General features: G+C 47.8%; 1 protein-coding gene across 17 annotated transcripts in view; it reads left to right on the forward strand.

Moving 5' to 3' along the window:
• Positions 1-22,241, forward strand: part of DTNB (dystrobrevin beta) — a 211,535-nt gene extending 189,294 nt beyond the window's left edge. For 5 of the 17 annotated variants that reach the window (XM_031466695.2, XM_031466694.2, XM_064494683.1 and 2 more), the window contains 6 exons: positions 12,221-12,374; positions 13,157-13,246; positions 15,917-15,948; positions 16,276-16,329; positions 19,777-19,811; positions 21,714-22,241. In XM_031466695.2, coding sequence (XP_031322555.2) covers positions 12,221-12,374; positions 13,157-13,246; positions 15,917-15,948; positions 16,276-16,329; positions 19,777-19,811; positions 21,714-21,936 — 588 coding nt within the window. In that variant the 3' untranslated portion in view covers positions 21,937-22,241. Of the gene's footprint in view, positions 1-12,220; positions 12,375-13,156; positions 13,322-13,571; positions 14,167-15,916; positions 15,949-16,275; positions 16,330-19,776; positions 19,812-21,645 lie in introns of those variants that run through there. The other 12 variants (XM_064494687.1, XM_064494688.1, XM_064494689.1 and 9 more) reach the window with 10 other exon arrangements.
• The last annotated feature ends 680 nt before the right edge of the window (positions 22,242-22,921 follow it).

Here is a 22,921-nt window from a genome sequence, read left to right on the forward strand (position 1 = left end):
GGAACAGGGACCCGACATGGAGTGGTGGTGCTGGGTCAGCGCCACATCTCACTGTGCAAGTTTCTCCTACTTAGTAGCATTTCAGTTTGACTCATTGCACTTTAAAATACCATTGATAGGTTCTGGCTGCCAGCCTGATCAATGATTTAGCCATCTGAGTGACGACCATGCTCTCCTGGAATCCTGTCCTCGTTTGGTTTCTAATATGCAGTCTGAGTATTGGGTCTTCGTTTGACAGGGATCTTTCCCTTGAAGAGGCTTTGAAATCCTCCAGTGAGAACTAATGGGATACCATTTTCAAATAGAGCTGGGCAAACTAGGAGGAACAAACAGAAAGAAGGTAATTCTGGTCTCGGAATTTATGAGCTTCCCTATCTAAAAGTTTAAATTTCAACTTTCTTTTGATCTTTGGGTTTATGGTGAGTTTTAATAGATTGTTCTTTTGAGACAGTCTCAGGAACTTAATACACTTCCCTCCTTCTGCTAAGAAAGATAACTGGACTCCTTGCCCCACCCCACCCCCTGTCAGCCTTGGGTAAGTTTTGTCTTCTACATAATTCAGTATAACTTGAATGGGGGCAGAATCATGAAGACTGAGAACGATAAGCTTCTACCCGTTGCCAACAATGTGATCACCCAACACCCAGCAGTCCTGCCATCACTCTTTCCCGTCTGTAGCAGCCAACCCCACAAGCCACTGCAGGGAGTGATAGGTGAGGGGAAAGCCCTGAGTTTCCTGAAGTGATGTGGGAACAGACAGATGTCAACCCTCTGTGGTGGGACCTCATGGTAGACTTTTTGGTGGCCCCCTTCCTCCCAAGAGATATACGTGATAGATAAATGTGTATTAACGGTGGTGAGAGAAGCGAGACCTCATACCACTCTTTGGCGTTTCTCTCTGGTGTTTAGAAGCCAAGTTCATCCTTAAAAGCTACATGGCACTGAAGCTTGCAAGTGGACACCTCGGCAAGGGAGGCAGGTCTCCAGGCGTGTTCTTTACCTGTTTCTCATTCACCCTGGAGGGAACCAGACTGCTGCTTCACTCACTGACACGTGACTGCCTTTCTCTTGTGTGCTCTCTTCCATCCCTGGGCCTGACTCCCAGCAGTCTTAACTCTTGTCATGTTAGGCAATTATTTTCAAATCTTGCAGCAGGACAGACAGTGCAGCGTCAGATAACCTTCTCTCCCTCTTTTTCCTTGCACATTTGATGAGACAGCTGCATTTTCCTAGCAGAGTCACCATCAGCACCAGTTGAAAGTAGTCTCAATTTGGTGGTTTTTTTTTTTTTTTACCTTCTCTTGAAGAAAATAATATACGAAGTCCATTGTATATATATCCCAGTTCTCTGCACACTCACGGTGGCTGCAGACTTGCACTTCCCCTTTCTCCCAATGTTGTTTTCTTGGTTTTGTTGTTGTTGTTTTTCTGAGTGGGCCTATGAAAATTGGCAGCAAAGAGGCCAGTTTGTTTAATTTAAATACACTGCAGCAAAAGGAAGGTAGTTGTCCACACAGGCCATCTGCTACCTGGCAGGTATCCACGAGTCAGAGAGAGAAATGGAGAATAAAGTGTCTCCTTCTGTTACCATGATAACCACTTAGCTCAGAGTTTCCTCTGAAGGGGTGTGTGTGTGGAGGGGGTGCAGTTAACAGTGCCCTGGAGAGGGCATTAACTCCCCAAATCAGGCTTTTTGTCATAAGCCTCTCTGGGCTTGATTACCTGGCGATAACATGTATCAAGGAGATTTTTTAAAAATCTCATACCTGTTCCATAAGGAAAAAGAAGAGAAGGAAATAGTCTTTACGGAGCCCCTACCGTGTGCCAGGCACCCAGCTGGGGAGGCCTGAGCAGTGCACGTCTCCCTGCTGCAGACAGTGCCTTTCTCCCTGTGCGGCTGTGCCCTCGGCCACAACGTGTGAGTCCCTGTCCCTGCTCAGTGTCCTCAAGTCACCTCCTCTGGCATTCACTGTACCTGTCTTGGCTCCAGTATTAGATTTGCGCTCTAGACAAAAGACTGAGTCGTGATCACCGTACTCTCCTTTCTCACATTTCTGACTCGTGTTGGAAATTAATCTGCATTGCTATCGAAAATCATGTTTGGCCTCAGCAGTGAGAAGTCTCGACTGATCCACATTCCTTCTGACCTCAGAAGCATGGTGCCAGGGTCCCAGTGTGCTTCGGTTTCTCCCAGCAGTTTAAGGCAATTAGAAGACCCAGGTACCAGTCTTAGCCTTGCTCCTAATTTCTTTGTGACCTTGTGTCCTCTCTCGGCCTCAGTCTTCTCAGGTATATTTATGAATGTTGGACCAGAACAGAGGCTGTTTTCCTGGGGTAACAAACCCTCTGAAATTATAAGCATAATTTCTGAGCTGTTTTCTTGAAACACGATACATAGCTTTCTCAGGTTCGCAGAGTCTCTCAGAGTCTCGCTGAGTTAGAAGAAGTGAAGGGCCAGCAGACGAGAGAGCTTCTCAGATTAATAACATTCTCTAGCTCTGTCTTTCCAACAGAATTGTTTCCAACTACAAGGGACCTCTGTACTCACAGAACCTGAGTTACAGGGCATTTATTGTGTCCAGTTGTTGGTTAGACACATGATTGGCCTGTGCTTTATCCAAGCCTTTGTTACAGGCTGTGCTACAGCAAGGTCCCACTGTCCTCGCATCGGGAAACCTCAAAACCTCAAAAGCTTCCCCAGCTTCTCCAGACTAACCACCCCTCTCCTGGCAGCTGTTTGAAACCCGAGGCACACGATTGCTTTTTACCCTCATTGTCCCCATCCCCCAGAGCCACTTAACTGGTCCCTCCACCTTTGCTGATTTCTGTGTGATTCTAAGGTTCCCCGGAATCTCTAGGTTCCAGCGATGATGCTCCCCGACTCCCCCCACCCCCAGCCTCCTACAGGGTCGCTTATTCTAGATTGGTTTGCTTCCAGTGGCGTGTTCGGCGGTGTCCCCGGGGAGGGCCTGCCTCTCTGAACATACTTTTGTATGTTTTGTGGCCTTGAGGCAGGATGCAGTTGCTCAGCACAGGGCTCCTGTCTGCGCTGCCTTCGGCATGTCCATCCAGCACAGACCTGTCAAGAGGGCAGAGGACAAGCGGTGCCGGCTGGGCTCGGAGGTGACGGTCGCCAAGCCAGCAGTGATGCTGCGTGCTCTGCCTCCAGCTGTGTGTGCTCTGGATGCTCCAGTCTGTCCTTATGTAATAGAAGGACCTGATTTCAAACTCTGTCTCTTTTGAGACAGCCCTGTCTGCACCCCCTCAGCGGCTCCGTGTGCGTGAGGCCTAAGTGGGCGGCATCTCTGGTGTTGACTCCACTCGTGAGAAAGGTGAAGTAGGAGTAAACATGCCTCGTGTGACCCGAGGTGGCTGCCAAAAGCCCTCAGAGGAGAATCCTTCGCTGACAGTGCGGTTATGACCAAAGCAATGCTTTGATGACTCAGCACGTCTGTGATTAAGTGACTTAGCAAAGGCCCGTAGAGTCAGAGTTTGGTATGTGAAAAATACTTCACAGGTCATCTGGCTGATGCCGCTCAGTTTGTAAATGAGATGACTGAACCCCAGGAAGATTCAAATGCACGTGCCACACAAGTCTGAAGAAAAACCCAGGTCTCCTGACTTCCAAGCCGTGCCTGCCCCACCGAACCCCACTGCCTCCTTTGAGTCTTGGCCCGAGGTGGTGGTGAGAGTGAGAGTCCATCTCAGCGCCTGCAGCAACCCCTCCTCTCCTGAGTCACTGGTTTCCCAGTGGAGAATTGTCTCCAGGTGCTGTAATTATTGACAAAGGAAAGAGGTTGAAACTTTTCAGCATCAGGACAGGCTGTGCACCTAGGCACACTCTCAGATCAGGAAAAATGTTTCTCGATTCTGTATCTTTGTGTCCTTTCTCATGCACAGTCCTCTTTCCTAAGGTCTTTGGCATCTCCTGAGGGCCACTAGGCCTGGTCTGTCATAGCCCAGAGTTCTCCCTCCTACTCCCTCTCAGTCAGATGTTCTTCAGGTGGGACTGATCTAATAATATATAAAGAAAAAAGTCAAGCCCAGCACATGAGTTGCCTACTGCTGTGTAACAACTTACTCCAAAACTTAACGGCTTACAACAAATTTTACCTCACGGTGTCTGTGGGTCAGGAATCCAGATGCTATTTAGCTGGGTCCCCACAGCTGAGGGTCAGGGTCTCTCACAAGGTAACAGTCACCCCAAGGCTCAGTGACTTACTTCATTGTTGGCAGGATTCTTCATGGGTTATTGGATTGAGGGCCACAGTTCAATGCCAGATGATGGCTAGAAGCCACCCCCAATTCCTTGCCACATGGGCCTCTCCACAGGGCAGCTCACATAATGGCCAGCTTCATTAGCGTGAGCAGGGGAGAGAGAGTGTGTGTGGACAAGACAGAAGTCAAGGTCTTTTATATACTAATCCCAGAAGTGACATCCCATTGGCCTGATTCCTTAGGAGCAGTCAGTATGCCCAGCCCACCTTCAAGGGGTGGGGATAATGAGGTATCACCTCACACCAGACAGAATGGCCACCATTCAAAAGTCCACAAATGATAAATGCTGGAGAGGGTGTAGAGAAAAGGGAACCCTCCTACACTGTTGGTGGGAATGTAGTCTGGTACAGCCATTATGGAAAACAGTATGGCGATTCCTCAAAAGACTAAAAATAGACTTACCATATGATCCAGCAATCCCACTCCTGGGCATATACCCAAAGGGAACTTAATTCAAAAATGCAATTCAAAAAATGCACCCCAATGTTTATAGCAGCACTATAGCCAAGACATGGAAGCAACCTAAATGTCCATTAACAGATGACTGGATAAGAAAGTTTTGGTATGTTTATACAATGGAATACTACTCAGCCATAAAAAATAATAAAATAATGCTATTTGCAGCAACATGGATGGACCTGGAAATTGTCATTCTAAGTGAAGTAAGCCAGAAAGAGAAAGAAAAATCACTTATATGTGGAATCTAAAAAGAAAGACCAATGAATTTATTTACAAAACAGAAACAGACTCACAGACATAGAAAATTAACTTATGATAACCAGGGAGGGGGAAAGGGGTGGGAAAAGATAAATTGGGAGTTCGAGATGTGCAGATACTAACTAATATATGTAAAATAAAATAGATAAACAACAAGTTCATGCTGTATAGCTCAGGGAACTATATTCAATAGCTTGTAGTAACCTATGGTGAAAAGGAATATAAAAACCAATACATGTATGTATATGTATGACTGAAGCATTGTGCTGTGCACCAGAAATTGACACATTATAAACTGACTACACTTCAATAAAATATACACATATACACACACATATATATGAGGTGGGGATTACACAAAAGTGTGACTACAGAGAGGGAAGGTGTCACTGGAGGCTGCCTCAGGGCTCTGCCCACCACACTTAGTTATCTAGTTAAAGTATTTCACATAAAGCTTTATTGATGACTGACAGATTTAGTCCTCCCAGGAGATCACTGCCCACTCTGGCTACGTTCCCACTTTCCATTACAGAAGAAAAAGGGTCAGAAACTTGATACACCTCATTGTCATTTAACAAATACTCATTAAGCCTCTACATGTGGTCGGCACAATGGTGAGGAAGATAAATGTGAGAGGTGAGATTAATGCTGTACAGGGTTCTGTGGGAGCATCCCAGGAAGACCTAATCTGATCCTAGCAGAGGTGACAATGGGCAGACAGCTGGGAGACCAGGAGGAGCTGGTCAGAGGACACGGAGCGGGCAGTGCTCCTGGCACAGAGAACAGCAAGCAGAGGCCTGAAGGCAGGAGAGAGCGCAGTCCTTTCCACAGATTGAAGGAGCTCTTGCTGGTACTTTTTGTTGTTGTCTACACCACCCAAGAGCAGAGTCAGTTGACCTCCCTTGTACTAACATTTACCTCATCCCAGGGCAGCCCCCGTCTCTAGGCACCCCTTAGACCTCAGCCTCAGGCCTGGCTGAGGAAGTCACGTACATCAGTTGCCTCTGACATGTGTCTCTCCCGGGGCCTTTGGGATTTACTGACCCACCAGGATGCCAAACTGACATTGCTCTGCTGGACCCAGAATTCCCACAGGGCTCCTGACAGCTCCATCCTAGCACTGTTTTAGTCCAACATGATCCTAAAGCCAAGGGCTGGAGCTTGAGATCCATGGGGAAAATTACGTCTTCCCAGTGGTCTGGGCTTTTCTCTTTCTCCTGCTCTGAACACAGACAACATCGAAGTCTGGTTTCCATCTTCCTCAGAAGGCATGTCCTGGGCTGTGATCCCGGGGAAGGGGCCTGATTATTTTCAAGCTGATGGTGGGCAGTAGGTTTCATTTTCTGACCCTGGAGTTTTAGCCACATGTGCCTGTCCACCCCAGTCCCTCCCTCTTGCTTCATCCCCCATCATCATTTTCCTATTAAAATATTTGCAAAGGTTCAGTCTCATGTTTCATGTTAAAGCAACCTATTTGTTCATCTCTGGTCTTACGACCCTGACCTTTGGTCCTCAGGCAGTGATGCCTGACCCAAATCTCACTGAGCGAGATTATTGAGTACTTGCCACGTGCTTAATGCTGGGTTGGCCCTCTGAAGGGACGACAGGTAACTGTCATACATTGAAGTGAGTGTGAATTTCACAGGCCATACTCAGGCCAAAAAAAAAATCTGTAAGTGGCCTTAATTTCCCTCTTAAGCACTAACTGTCTGAGCCGGACACTTAGTCTGGGCCAGACACTTAGTCTGGGCATTTCCAGGAAAACTCTGAAGCCAGTCACTTCAGAGACTATTATTCCCCTTCCTGCACCAAAAATGAGTGCTATGCCTGGAGGACTCAGGCTGGATGCCGTGACATCGGCAGAGGGGTGTCCACGGCTCCAGGTTGATCTGTGCTGAAGCCATCATGCCCTCTGCTTGTGGCCAGGCCTCGTTCTTGCAGGCAGCATCCCTGTTCCGTGGCTGAGGCTCCCCCAGCATCCAGGGTCCACACCTGACCTCACTGAGGCTCCAGTTCCTCTGTGATTGAGAGGCAGCTTTAGGCGTATCACCTCTCACGGTATCAGCCTATGGGAAGCGTTCAGCTGCATTGGATTCTTCCTTGAGGCTGCGCAGGCAACCCAAGAAATGACCTTTGTTCTGGTCCCCTCAGCCCAGGAAAGGCCACTTCTGTGATGTTCTGCATCCCAAACTGTGCTGGCTCAGGATTCTCCTGCCAAGCCAAGCATCGGACTTCCTTGCCTTTTCTCCAGATTCTCTCACCTCTCTCCCACCTTCCTTATCTAGTTTGCACTGTGGCTGAAACTGCTAGTTCTGGCTGGTCATCATAAGCACTTTCCAAACTAGAATAAATTGTATGCTTTGTTATTTGCCCCCACTCCCATAAAAAATGACCAGAAAGCAGAGGCTGATGGTAATTATAAGGTAAAAGGGAGAGGTGGTTTCCCAAAATACAGTGATTAATATGTGATAATGTTATCTAGCCAAAACAGGACTCCTGAAATGGTTATAAACTAGTTGGGAAGACAAGATACATACCCTGATAAAGTAAGTAATAGTAAGTGTTTTATAGCCACTGACAAAAATAGAAGAGAATATTTCACAAGATAGAACATGTCGAATTTTCAATGGAACATTATTATAAAGGTTAAACAGTAGTAAAAATAGCAAAAAGATTTTGTAGTAATGGATAAGCCACATTTTGTTGGTTCATGCAGCAGTCAATGGGCTTTGGGGTTGTTTCCACTTTGGGCCTATTCAGCAATTGCTGATGGACATTTGTGTACGAGTTTGGGGTGGGCATAGGTTTTTATTTCTCCTCGGTATATACTCAGGAGTGAAATTGTTGGATCGTATGGTAAGTTTATATTTAACATTTTAAGAAACTGCCAAACTGTTTTCCAAAGTGGTGGTTCCATTTTACAGTCTGTCAGCAATGTACAACAGTTCTCGTTTCCTCACAGCCTTGTCAGTCGCTTTGATTGTAGCTACTTCAGTGGGTAAGTGGTATCTTTTGTGATTTCAATTTTCATTTCCCTAGTGGGTACCCATGTTGAGCATTTTTCATGTGATTTTCAGACCATTTGTACATATTATTTCATGAAATGTCTATTCAAGTCTTTGCCTGTCTTGTAATTGGGTTGTCTTGCCTTCTTATTCAGTTATAAGAGTCTTTATATGTTCTGGACACAAGTTTTTTTTTTTTTTATAGTTTATTCTGTTTTTGTTTCAACTTTATTGAAGTATAATTGCTATATAAAATTGGAAGATATTTAAAGTACACATTGTAGTGACTTGATACACATGTACATGGTGAAAGGGTTTCCCCATCTAGTTAATTAACACATCCATTACCTCACATATCTATCTTTTTATGTGTGTGTGAGAACATTTAAGGTTGTTCTCTCTCAGCAAATTTCAGCTATACAATAGTGTGTCACCAACTATATTCCATGTTACATTAGATCCTCATACCTCATAGCTGAAAGTTTACACACTTTTACCAACCTCTCCCTACTTCCCCCACCCTTCAGCCCCTGACAGCCACTCTGCTCTTGGTTTCTGGGTTTGACCTTTTTTTTTTAGATTCCACATACAGATACCATGCAGTGATTTGTCTTTCTCTGTCTGGTTTACTTCACGTAGCATAAATAAAACAGCAGGATTTCCTTCTTTTCATGGCTGAATAATATTCCATTGTACACATATGCCACATCTTCTTTATCCAGTCATCTGTTGATGGACACTTAGGTTGTTTCCACGTCTGAGCTATTGTGAATAATGCTGCAGTGCACAAGTAAACATAGGGGTACAGCTATCTCTTTAAGATCTTGTTTTCATCATTGGATATATACCCAGAAGTGGGGTTGCTGGATCATATAGTAGTTCTATTTTTCATTTTTTGAGAAACCTCCATACTGTTTTTGCCTAGTGGCTGCATCAGTTTACATTCTCACCAATACTGCACAAGTATTCACTTTTCTCCACATCTTTGCCAACACTTATCTCTTCTTGATAATAACCATCCTAACAGATATGAGGTGATATCTCATGGTGATTTTGATTTGCATTTCCCTGATGATTGGTGATGTTGAGTACCTTTTCTTGTATGCTTGTTGGCCATTTTATGTCTTCTTTGGGAAAATGGTCTGTTCAGTTCCTCTGCCCATTTTTTAATCAGATTGTTTTGCTTTTTCACTATTGAGTTGCATGAGTTCTTCATATATTTTAGATATTAACTCCTTATCACACATATGACTTACACATATTTTCTTCCATTCAGTAGATTTCCTTTTCATTTTGTTGTTGGTTTCTTTGCTTTACAGAAGCTTTTTAGTTTAATGTAGTTCTACTTGTTATTTTGCCTTTCTTGGCTTTGTTTTTGGTGTCAAATCCAAAAAATCGTTGTGAAGACCCACAATTTCTTTATCAGAAATAACTTTCAATTATTTTTTCCAGACTGTGGCTTATCTTTTTATTTTTCTTAGTGGCATTTTTTTAAATAATAGTTTTGTTAAGATATAAGTCATCTACCACACAATTCACCTTTTTAAAGTGTACAATTCACTAGTTTTTAATATCATCACAGAGTTGTGCAACCATCAGCATGATCAATTTTAGAACATTTAATCACCCCCAAAATGACTTCATACCTATTAGCACTCACTTCTTATTCCTCTCAAGCCTCCAAACCCCAGACAACCACTAATCTACTTTCTGTTTCTGTGGATTTGCTTATTCTGGACATTTCATATAAATGGAATCAAACATGTAGTCTTTTGTAACTGGCTTCTTTTACTTGGCATAATATTGTCAAGGTTCATCCGTGTTGTAGCATGTGTCAGTACTTCATTCCTTGTTATTACCTAATCGTATTCCATTATAAGAATGTACCACATTGTATTGAAATCATTCATCAGTCGATGACATTTGAATTTGTTTTCCCTTTTGGCCATTATGTATAATGCTGCTGTGAACATTTGCGTACAATTTTTTATGTATACATATGTTTTCATTTCTCTCCGGTCTATACATGTAGGAGGAGAATTGCTGGGTCATATGGTATTCAATGTTTAACCTTTTGAGGAACTGCCAGACTGTTTTCTAAAGCAGCTGCACCATTTTACATTCCTTCCAGCAGTTTATGAGGGTCTCAGTTTCTCTACATCCTTGTCAACGTGTGTTATTACCTGTCTTTTTTTTTTTTTTTTTGTAGCCATCTTAGTGGATGTCAAGTTGGATCTCATAGTGGTTTTAATTTGCATTTCCCTAATGGCTAATAATATTGAGCATTTTTTCATGTGTTTATTGGACATTTGTATATCTTCTTTGAATGTCTATTCAGATCCTTTGCCCATTTTAAAATTAGGTTATCTGTCCTTTTATTGTTCAGTGTCAAAGAGTTCTTTATATATTCTAGATATAAGTCCCCTATCAGATATATGATTTGCAAAAATTTTTCCCATTCTGTGAGTTCTTTTTTCACTTTCTTAAAGGTGTCCTTTGAAAAAAGTTTTTAATTATAAGTCCATCGTATCTGTTTTTCTTTTCTAGTGTTTGCTTTTTGTGTCATATCTAAAAAGTCATTGTCTAATCATTCCTTCTAAGAGTTTCATAGTTTTAGTTCTTATATTTGGCATGATCCATTTTGAGCTAGTTTTTGTATATGTAAGGTAAGGTCTAAGTTCATATTTATTTGTATCATGGGAAGATCTCAAAACGTATGCTAGGCGATAAAAGCAAATTGGAAAATGATACGTGCAGTATGATACCCATTCGTGCAAAACTTAAAAGCATGAAATGTCATCTATTATTCATAATTACATATGTACACATAGGTAAGAAGTTTCACACCAGAATCTTTGACAATGGTTGCCTCTGAAAGGAAGATAGGAGGGGACTCAAAGAATTGGTAGACAAAGGGGTCTTCAGATTTATCTGCCGTGTTCTTAGGTTGAAATAAATTTGACACAATATTAACAATTATCAATTTGGGTGGTCTGTAATGTTCTACTTCTAAGCTTTTCATATTTTTTGAGTTTCTCAAATTAAAAATGCACACACGAATCAAAGCAAGAACGATGGACAACAGACCATTTCCGTGTAGCCCAGCGCTCACACTGGTTGAAGCACTGAGGTGATGCTTTGCGCACAGCCTGTCAGCCTGTTTGGGGCAGATGCTGTTTGTATGTGGGGTTTCTGAGCTAGATCCCAAAAGAGACTGATCTTCCTTTGAACTCATTTGCACACTTTGGTTTATATTTTCCCAGTTTTGCTTCCACAGAAAAGCCCAGTCTACATGCCACACTCAGTTGCCCTTCCTCTGAAAAGCAGCAGAGCCCAGATCTCAGCAAGCTCCCTTTAACAGACGTTTCAAAATTTTATCCCATTGCTCCAAGCTTTCTCCAAAACTATACCAGAGCCTTCACAAGGAAAGTTTGGTTCCCACTAAACATGTTTTCATCCTCACCCAGTCCCCACTGGATGGCCTGCGAAAGACTTCACTGTGTGTGTGGCAAGTGCAGTGTGACAGCCAGATGAGCCGGCTCCAGGGAACAGCCTGCAGCTGGGCTCCCAACACGCAGACGCGGGTGTGGGTGGCGTGTGTCCCTGTGGCAGCTGCAGAGGTGCTGGGCCGCTGTCATTGCCCTCGGAGTGGAACGGCTTGTTCCACTCCCTCCCACTGCCGGGCTGCGCGGCCTGACACCGAGCTCTTACTCTCTTCATCCTGGGTTTTCTCCAATAAAATGGATACAAAAATGTATGTCCTTTCTACTCACAAGTTGTTGTGAGGCTCAAATGAGATAGTGCCCATGAATGTGTTTGCAAACAAAAATGAAAGCTGTTGGTGTACTATTTCCAGCTGTGTGACCCCCAACCCCTGATCCTCCGACCAGCCACTCTGCTCAGTCTGGCCACCTGCAGGGCCTCCGCCTCCCTCTGCAGTGCTTTCCCTCCCTCTTTCTGTCCATTCTTGCAGTGTTCTCACGCTCTCTTTTCTCTCCTCCCCTTTTGTTCTCTCCTCATCTCCCTTTTTTTTTTCTTTTCTTCCTCTCTCCAGCCCTGGAGGCAGCCTGACTCCTTCCTTTCACATGTGAGTGCAGTGAGTGCATGGCACCACTGAACTGAAGCCCTGGGCTGGCTCAGACTGAGAAAAAGGACTTTCCCCCCTCCTCAAAGAGGTAAGACATCTGAGATAATATCCTTTATCTCTTTGATTCTCCCAGGCTCAGGCCACAGGATCACCACATACATCACCCACTCACGGAGGCGGCCGCCCAATGCCCATGCCCGTGCGCTCCACGTCGGCCGGCTCCACCCCAACCCACTGCCCGCAGGACTCGCTGGGCAGCGGGGACATGCAGGAGGCCTTCGCCCAAGGTGAGTGCGAGAGCAGGGATAATGGAGAGCAGAAGGGGATTTGAAGCATGAGCAAGATTCCTACTGAGGCTTTTCCAGTTTCTTTGTGCGCTTAGCTTTAAATGATCCAATTTTCATATACAGTAAAAGTAAGTCAAATGCTGACCCCTTCTCATTAGATGGGCTGGTCTCCAGTGGAGGTCTGCAGGCTTTGTATGTGTCCTGAGTACAAACCTCCTGGGCTTCTATGCTCTTTTTCCCCGGGTTTTGGGAAGTGCCTTGTCCTTTGGGCTTTGCTTCCTCTGGAGGAATTTGATGGATTCATTCCAAAGCCACGTGTCGGCCTGCAAAATCTTTACAGCAAGCAAGAGAAGGAAGAGTGGAACTCTAAGTAAGACTTTGCCGAAGGCTCCTTGTCCACGGAGCTGATGGCCAGCAGTGTAACGTGGTTGGGGGAAGACGAGGAAGGTTCGGATGGAGACTTCACTCCACAGGGAAGCGGAGGTGGAGCTGGAGAGTAAGACCTGCCTTAGGCTAGGAGCACCTGGGAGCAACCCAACTCTTGATTGTGGCTGAGAAGCATGGAGTTGACAGGGCCCTGCTCTGCAGGTGTAGAAGAGGGAGGACCATGGACTTGGGTACCCGATGCTCCTGATGTGCCTGGGAGCGGGCGGAGCTGCGTGGCCCCTCTCCCCTTAGTGCGCACCATGTCCACCCGAGGGCCCGGCCCACCGAGGCATTTGCTCAGCCCTCTCTTCCCCACCCACCCACCCGGCATCGCCATCTGCTCTGACTCCCCTCAGGTACGAGGAGGAACCTCCACAATGACCTGCTGGTGGCTGCTGACTCCATCACCAACACCATGTCGTCCCTGGTGAAGGAGCTCCACTCAGGTGACGCCCAGAGCTCCCGCCCGGCCTCGCGTCTCCCCCTCTGCACCCAGGCCCTCCTCACCGCCTGGCCAAGTGGTAAAACGTCGCCCCGGAGCGCAGGCCGCCACCCGTCACCCTGCGGTCTTTTTGCCTTCTAGGACACGCTGGCTCCCCACCCAGAGCCGCTCCCACGCGGGACCATGTAGCGGCAGTCCTGCGTTAGGCTTCTCTTAAGAACATGCCTGGTGCAGCAGACACAGTGCAGACTTGAGAAAAATTCCCACCTCTCGGTGCAGTCAGGCCCCTTCCTCACCTAATTTGTCTTCCATCTGTGCTTCGTCCACAGCTGCTCTCTCCTCAGGCCTGCTCGGCTGTCTCATTCCGGAGCTTTCCTGGATGACTGGAACCGAATCAGCCACAAAAGCTTCTGGACTTTCTCTCGCTGCCTCTCTGCTCTCTCCTATTTGACTTGGTTTTGAAACCCTATTCTCTCTTTTTGTCCACGATGAGGCTCTGATTTCACTGGAAGTTCATGACCCGCGTCTGTTGCTTCCTTCACTCCTCATGTTCAGTCTTATCTGTGACTCCCTTCTGTCTGTCACCTGGCTATTTCAGTGATTTTCCAGAGACCCTTACCTCATGGAATATTTGCCCTTACATAAAACCGAGGAAGGAGAGAAAAAATAGAAGGCTGTTCCCATACCATCATATCTTAAGAATCCCCATGATTCCATCAGTTTTGTAGCTGCCAGATATTTTACTATTTTTTTTTACAGTGGTCATATTCCCATGTTATATATTAAACAAACAGACTCCTTTCCTAAGTGCTGTAGGTCACTCGTACAGATGGCCCTCTTCTGTTTCTTTTCACCTAATGTAGTGCTTTTAAATACCTTGAGCTAGCTTAACAAGATTATTAAATAAAAATACAAAGCAGTTTTTCTGTGGGCTGTTCAGACACAAATACTTATCCGAACACATACACTGAAATCATCAGTCCACGCTCTTAGGGAAGGCAAGCCTTGGGTGTTTCTTTAGACGTTCATAGGAGAACACACACACCTGTGGTGTTACTGCTCTCAAATCTGCTGTTTCTGTTTAGAAGAGAATAAATGTGTGGCCTGGGTTGGTTTTTCCAGTGTAGTTAAGATAGGTTGCCAGTTCTCCTGTGCTGGGAGTTATGGTGACGCTGTCTTCAGTCTGGTACCATTTCTCAGCCCCCGTTAGAAGCATTGCCCCCTCCACACACACAAACCGAAGAGCTGACGTCATGGGTGATTAGAAAGTCCCTTCCCTAATATAGCTCCCCACAGATGCCAGAAATCCCACTTTTGGAGGGAATTTCCTAGGGGATTTCAGGCCGTGGAAATTAACCACACTTGTGCCTTGTGGCCACTTCTTGGGGTTTGTGCAAAATAAGTGGTTCGTGAGCTCATCACACTGATTTGAGAGGTAACTGGATATCATTAAACACAAAGCATATAGAGACAAAATAGCTTCCTAAAAAAGTAAGTTTATGGGGACACCCAGCAATCTCTCATAGGAGGAAAGGATGGTTTTTAACAAAACTATGCAGTGTGTTTAGAAGGTACCTTAGAGATTACACTGTCTACTCCTCTTACTTTAGAAATGCAGCGAGTGGTGATCAGAAAAGTGATTTGCCTGAAGTTGTGCAGCTTGAAGGGGCAAAGCTGGTCTTAGAGCTTATGTCTGAACATTAAGCTGATGCTGTTACCACCACACTGCCTTTATCCCCACGCAGGACAAGGTGTCAAATCTCCAGTCCCAGGAGGGCCCCTTTCACTGATGCTCCATTCTCCCAAGCCCTGAAGTCCACAGGGAGATGTGGACTAGGCCCACACATGGCACAGTGTCTCTATAAAACACAGAAGTAAAACCCCTTTACGTGCGAGGCTGCAGTCTCTCGATGAGTGGAAGAGCCTCGCCCGACACCAGCACCATTTTACCATCACTGTCAAGGTCTCTGTGAGGATGCCATTAGATGTTCACATTGTGTTTACATGTATTCTGCACAGCGCGGACGTACTATTTATACCATAGCTTGCCCACCTCGTCTTTTTTGAAATGCTTTCAAAAATAACGGATTCTTAGAGTTGGAGAGGATCTTAGAAGTCATTTAATCCAACTTGCTGCTCAGTATAAGTCCTCTGTTTGAATATTTCCGGTGAGCTCATTCATGACCAGTTCTCCCCACTGGGAAGTTCTTCCTTATCAGGGAGCCAAAACCTGCCTGTCTGTAATGTCTGCATTCTCAATCCACTCTCTGAAGTGACCCAGACTGAGCTCAGTCCCTCCTCTTCACGTCAGCCTTTCAAGTATTTGATGGCAGATGGCAGGGTTCTCCCTCCGCCTTCCCCACTTTGGGCAACTGGTCACCGTTCCTTCAGCTGTAACTCATGCGGGTTTCACCGGACCATCCTGCCTGCCCACACCAGGATGTGGCCAAGTGTTTCAAGGCCCCAGTTCAGAGCCAGTTCCCAGGGCCGACACCCTTCTGCACGTCGCGGGGGTCTTCCCCCTGCAGAGCACAGCCGGCTGCCGCCTCCCTGGGTGAGCCCCCCAGGAAAGCAGTCTTAGACAGCACTCCCCTTCCCCACACAGCCACTTTATGCTGTTCAGGCATTTTAAGTTTGTTGTCAGCTAAAATCTCTAGATTTGTTTTTTTAACAGAAGCCAGCATTCACCTAGGTGTCCCCTACCAGGTACGTTTACAGTTCTTTTCTTGAACCTGAATGCAAGGTATTAGCTGTATCCCTAGCGGATGTCATCACCTCAGGGAAGCCAGCAACAGAGCCAGCAGCCACGTGGGTGACATCAGACTGCACATTTCTCTGGGCTCAGGGCTTATGGGGACACAATACTGGGGTGTGGGTGCTACAGGCTAGGTGATTTAAGCACCCTTGGAGGCCTGCAGCCGTGAGCCTTTAGCTAGGGTTTCATCCCACGCCTCTCAAGTTACTCCCTTCTCCCTCCTGCCATGCTTATACCGTGCGGAAGGGTCACTGGCCTCCTTGGACTTGTTTTCACAGCAGAGGAAGGTGCAGAGGAAGAAGAAGAGAAGATGCAGAATGGGAAAGACAGAGGTAAAGGCAGCTCCACAGGACCCCTAGTCTGAATGAGAGCCAGAGCTCCAGTCCCTGAACGAAACCCTCCTTGCCCTTTTGTTTCTGCCTTTCTTCCAGCTGCCACCTTTCCCCAAAGCTTTCAGACCCCTACCGTTCCTTCTCCCTGCTGTTCCCAGCTGACCGTCAAGTTTTTCTCTAGAGATGGTCATGTCAGTGGATCAACAAAAGCTTCCTGATTTCCTGACGCTCTTGAGAGATGGGTGGCAGGGATACAGGAGGTGGATCCAAGTCAAAGACCAAACATGACCCCTTGCCTCCGGGAGTTTATAGGAAAGCAAAATTAAAATATGGAAAATAAATAAGAGATAAAATGAAGTGGCAGGAAAAGTCAGTCGTCAGACTTTGAGTGTAGGATTGTAAATGCAAGAAGTGTTTGTGAAAAGGAAGAGATTGTTGTGGACAGAACAGCCAAATGGTTTTGTGGCTTCTCAGAGGAATTAAAAGCAATAGAGAAAGGTATCAGCAAAGGACAGTAATGCCTTCCTCATTTTATTGTCTCCAAAACCTCCTTAATAACTTGTTATGTTCAAAGAGCTGTGCTAAATGGTTTCCATGTTTAATCTTACTCAGTCCTCAACAACCCAGTGAGGTGTGTAATATAATAATATCTCCATTTTACCGATGAGAAAATAGGCTCAGAGAAATTGAGATCGTGTAGCTATTAAGTGGTAAAGATTGGATTTGAACTGGGTCTTTCTGACTCCAGACTTCATGCTCTTAATCTTCATGTTTCTACGTTACCCTGAACAGATAACAATGCTCTTTGGACATTTGAGAGTTAGCTCTTATTTCTGTGACATATTAATACATCTGTTACTGGATTCCTTCAAAATGTAAGATCCACAAGGCAGAGATTATGGTCTGTTTTGTTCAGGTTGTATCCCCAGTGCCTAGAACAGTGCCTGGCACGTAGTGGGATGTAAGTAAATCCACAAATCTAAGGAAGTAAATAAACAGGGTGGTGTGCTGGAGAGCCAGTTGTCAGGGAGAGAGGTGGGTGGCCACCCTGGGGAGGCTGAGGGGTGGAGCTTGAGAAGGAGCCAGCCCTGCTCTCCCAGGTCCCTGCTGGATGCTCTGCACTTAACACACCCTTCCTGTTTGATTCTTTAGCCCCTGGAGGAAAGGATTCCAGACAGGGCTCAGGGCGGTTAAACAACTTGCCCAAGTAGTGAGTGACAGAGCCTGGACTCAGCCCAGGTACCTCTAACTCCAGCGCCCAGGCTTTAGTCTGAGCAGACTGGGAGACCGAGGGAAGTGAAAGAAGTCTTAAGGAAGGTAGGAAGCCATGGATGCAGGAAGGGAGGCTGTGATGGGGAGGGGGGCACACCTTGAGGGGCGGGGTCTGGAGTGTTTGCCGTAGGGTCTGGTGCGGACAAGAGAGGGAGGGTTTTGGAGTTTGTCAGCAAGGAGACTGGAATTGCCAAGGAAGAAATGGGGAGAAAAAGAAAAACATACTCCAGGTGCTGAAATCATCGAGTGAGTCAGAGCGAGGCCTGGGAGAAAGTGGACAATAGTATGATGAATTGATGAGAATGACGTATTTGGCATGGCCGTCCAAAGGTCAGAAGGAGAGGGCAGCAGTGTTTGAAACATCTAGAAATGCTGCAAAGAAATGGAGAGAAGACTGACTTCTCTGGGCCGACAGGGCACTAGGAAGAAGGCAGAAGGGTTGTGATGCAGGAGGTGACGAGAAGAGGAGACACAGAGATAGATTTACACTTATGTAAACACAAGCTGCAAACAAACGCATGCACACGCACACCATCCAACCAGACCCCGGCATTCGTGTGGAATGTTCTTGGCTGAAGACATAACAGCTGCTGTTTTGGCCTCTCTTCCCTTATACCCTCCCTTCCCCCATAGCTTTTCCCATGGCCTCTCTTCAGTCTCCCCCACTCCCCCGAAGCACACAGAGGACTCTGCCCTGACCACTTGGGCCTTGCCCTGACCATAGACTCCAGCCTGTAGTCCTGAGTCTGGATGTAGGCTGTGTCTCACGTATGGACTGGGTACGGTTTCCCTTGTCTGGTACCTGCTGGCCCCAGGGGCCCTCTGTCTTTACTCCTGTGTTGCCCTGTCAACATCTCTTTCTGTCCCTCCTGCTTTGTATGTCTATGGGAAGCCTTTCTGTAAGGATGCCTCAATTTTCATTTCTGTGGCTTTTAGGTATCACCCCCAAGGGGAAGAGTGTTATGAGTTGGGATGAGAGATGGGTAGGGTTTAAAAACAAAGTTTGACTCTCAACATTGTATAGGTCCTCAGATATGCCCCTGTAGCTAACTTGTAGCTGTTACATGGGTATAGTTGTAAAACCAAGTGTTTTTATGATGGACCTTCTGATTCTCCACTGTAAACTTGGCGTGAGATTTTACTGTAGACTGAGGTAGCAGTAACTACTGTCACCTAGGCATTAGAGAGCAATGTAACTGCCAACCACAAAAAGACAAAAAGATTTGCTTCTTTGGGGGTTGAAATCATGCTGACATAACATGAAAACAACTTGGTCGGCACCCTGTCGTACGCAGTCTGCTCAATGCAGAAACTGTGAGAGCCAAATGGACATTTCTGAAGACTTGATGACCAAGCCAGGCTTCCCAGCCACATTCACCCCTGCCCCGGGCCTCGCCCTGCCCCACCCCGGCGCTCGGTCTTGCTGCATCCTGGGGAATGCTTCTGCTCCAGCTGGGGTACCTTCCTGCTTGCAGCCCCTCACCTTGAGTGGTACTTGTCACCAGGGCTACACAGATGAAGCACAGGTGAATGTAACTTCCCCCATATGACATCAGAGCCCTAAATTCATCTCAGCTCCTCCCAGGCCACATGCTATGCTCCTGTGTCCTTCAGAGTCACCTCTCCCAGAACCTGCCACCACGGTGTTGGGAGCTGTAAATCCAGGTTGCACACTTAAGGCTGGTGCACGTCTGGCAGACTGTGAGCAGTGGTCCTTGGTGAGAACAGATACAGGCTTTTGAGGTTCCACGCGGTGGTTCAAGATTCCAGGGTGAGCAAGAGTATGACTGAGATTTCCCAAGCAGATACGTCTGCAGGAAGGAAATACTGTTCTTATCAAAGTTTGAACATTTTCACCTTGTTCACTTTCAGAAGCAGATGGGCTGTACCCGCTAATGTAGCTGCTCCCTAGATTTCGGGTGCATTCGTTTCCATTTTAGTGTTATCATTTTCTTCCTCCTGCGAGGCTCTTGTCTCCGAGGCTGTTTTATGTCAGCTGCAGTTGCTGGTTATAGGTAGTGTGACCCCCTGTTTTCATACCTGGTCGGGGAAAGTCAACCTACAAGGAGCAAAGGGGAGAGGCGAGCCCGGGAGCCCATGGGTATGTGGGTCAGGGAGGCCCGGAGGAGACCCCAGGTGTGACCGTGGTCTGTTGTTTGTGTCCCCGCTGCACAGGTTAGCAGAGGAGCCAGGACAGAGAGGATGCGCGGGTGAGTACGGTTTTCTCCGCCTTCCCCCACTGCCCCTTTCCCTCCTCCCTTTCCTCAGTCACACGTCCCAAGCCAGAGCCACCCCACCACGTGAGAGCCAAGTTAGGGTTTCCCTTCTGTGCTCAGCTGCACGTCTTCTCTGTGTGTAGCCCACCGGCATACCTGCTTGGCCCCATTTCCATGCCCAGACCCAGGACGTCTTGCACTGCCCCAGGCCTGGGCCTCAGGCAGGCCTTGGTGTCACCTGTGTCGGGAAGCAGGGGGCAGACCAGACACTGCTGGCTGAAACAGGCTCTGGGGGCAGGGGTCAGAGGTCACTTCCCAGGGCTGCCTATGCCTCCTTGTTCCTGATTTCCCACAGCCACTGTCATTTCTCTCTAGAGGTCCAAACCACAGTCCGTGCATCCCTGGGGTTCCGTCACCCAGAGCTGTAACCTGCCACGTGTTTCTGTCGTGTAAGACCAACGGACCCCATAAAGCCGACCAAACCGTTTCCCACAGTGCCTGGCCAAGCTGTACCTTCTCACTTCCTAAAAGTATTCATAAAAAGTACAGACTTCCTCACAAGCAAATGCCCATCACTTTAGGAGTTACTCTTTCACATTTTTCCATCTCAGGACCTTAACTCTTATCTAGTCCCAGTTTCAAGGCAGTGCAGCTTCTGGGCCTGCGTGCTGAAAGCAGGGATGAAAATAATTGGACAGCCAGTCTGTTCAGAGAGTTCTTCCAAGGATAGATGCCATTGGTGCAGCCGTGAGTTTTCTCTTTATTTTTCAGTCTTTTCTTCCCTCCTCTCCCCCACCTCTTGTGTTTAAAAGTTAGGCCATCTTCCTCAGTTGCAGATCTTCCAAGCAGAAAAACCAGGGCTGCAGCTCATAATCCAGAAAAGGAACTTCCCCAGGCCCTTCTGAGTAGTCTCGTTCTGGAGCAGCCTCCGGGCCTTTTCCTGACACCCCGCCTTCCCCCATCTGCACCAGGCCCTTGGTTCTGTCCTCGCACCCCGGGACCACCTGTCTCTGAGCCTCCACTGACTCAGGGATCCTGCAGGCTGAAGACGGGCAGCACTCGAGCTGCAGACATTCTCTTGCTGCTCTGGAAATCACAGAGCCGCCCAGGCCGGGACAGGCTTTTCCCTGCGCTCACTGCACACGCAGGCTAGGCCCTTCCTGACAGCAGGCTTTGGCTGCCGCTGCCAAGGAGGAAGTCAGGAGCTGACTTGCCCTTGGGGAGCCTGCCAGAGCCCCTCTCTCCAGGGTGCAGAGGAACTGGGGGACAAGGAAAGCGTGGCAGCCATCTGGCCCACTCCCTCTTCATGCACACGAGGAAACTAAGGCCCACTGCCCAGGAGCTTGGTGCCAGACCTGGAATCAGAGCTGGGTCTTCTGCTGCTAATGCTGTCCTCTGACCCATCAGGAGTTAGGAGAAACTTACCAGTAGTGGACAAGCAAAAGTATAAAAACTCAGGTGGCTCAGTTTCATGAACCCTTACATTGTGCTGTCCTCGGGCATGAAGCTAAGGCTTCCTCCCCTTCTACTCAGTGTTTCACGGCACATCTCCGACCTCTTTGCCATTCTCCTCAGTCACAATTCTCTTTCCCATAAAACCACCACATTCCAAACCTTGTACTGCAAACACAATTCTTTCCTTCCTGGAAACATTTCCTGACCCTGTGACCTAAGCAAAGACTCCAAAGACTCCAGGTACCCCTAGAAAAGAGAACACCCTTTTCCCTAAAAGGGGGCGTGAGTACTGTCAGCTCTTTGCGCGTCCCAGGTTGAAAGGTAAGCGTCCCAACCACGTCATTGTCATCCCTGTACATTTTGTCCCCAGCAGACATTGGCAGCATTTGTTCAGAGACCCTTGGCAGTGCCCGTGAGTCACAGTGTGTCTGTCCCACACAGGCACAGGGGACGTGAAGTGAGCTGGCACCGACACGAGAAGGCGAGGTCCTCCCACAGAGGCACGTTCCTGTCCATTTTCCCACTGCACACCTGGGCCAGGCTTGCAGGCTGCCAGACGTCACCACCTGCGGGGGAGAGGGAAGTGCAAGCCGCTGGGAAGTGGGAGGGAGCCCTGGTGCCGCCGCGGGCGTGCCCCCACCTCGCACAGTCCTGCATGAACTAGCATCTTCATCACTCCCCTCCGGGCACAGTCTCATCGCTGCACCAGGAATTTACTGGAGGTTGAAAAGAGAAAAGAAACAGCACGAATCTCCTGTGTGTGTGACCTGATGGACTTCTTGCTGGCTTCTCACCAGCTCGCGGGGTGCTCCCCAGGGAGTGGGGCACAAGTTTCCTCCCTACCTTTGACCTTTAGAAACCCAACAGGTTTTCTCCCCTCTGTCGTGCAAAGACAGCTTCGGGCCTTACTCAGTTCTACAAACATTCACACCCTGGCCACAGTGCTAAAAATAGCCTTCCTTTCTCTCACTGCTTAGTCTTCCGCCGGGTTCGATGCTGCTGCTCTGCAGCCCAGGCGGGAAGCGGGAGCAGAGAGAGCTCTGCACTGTAGCCCCGGACGACTCCTCCTCCGGCGGCGGCGGCAGCTGCGGCAGCGGTGCTGGAGGCTCCCGTGCAGCGGAGCCCCGGAGCCCCGGAGCCCCGGAGCCCCGGACTGGCCCCGCGGGGCGCGCTGACCGTGACCGCCAGGGGGAGCGCCGCCAGGATGCCGCTCGCCCAGCCTCTCCCTCTCGGGGTCCACTCTGCTCCGGCACTCAGGATAATCAATCCCAATTCTCGGTGATTTTCATTTATTTTTTCCTCCTCCCTGGGCTCCAGGATGTTATTTTTAGTAGAAGAACTGCTATAAATATTTATAAAGGGCAGTGACTGGAATGAAGCGAGAGGCCCCACAGCTGGCTCTCGGCGCCCCCCCTCCCCATGCACACGGTTCTGCAGACCCCTGCCCGCTGCCTGCGGGACCCCGTGGCTCCACCCATGGCTGCGCGGGACCCAGGGGAGCAGTCAGGGTGAAACCACAGGGCTAGGCGAGTTCGCCACCCTCCCCTCCCCACGGTCCCCTCTCCCTCCATGACTCACATTCCTAAAGGAGGGCCAGGCTCCTGCAGGGGGACAGTGCCCAGCTCCTCCGTGTAATGAGACAGGTCGGA

This window comes from Camelus dromedarius, chromosome 15 (genome assembly GCF_036321535.1).
Source record: "Camelus dromedarius isolate mCamDro1 chromosome 15, mCamDro1.pat, whole genome shotgun sequence".
Classification (NCBI taxonomy): Eukaryota; Metazoa; Chordata; class Mammalia; order Artiodactyla; family Camelidae; genus Camelus; species Camelus dromedarius.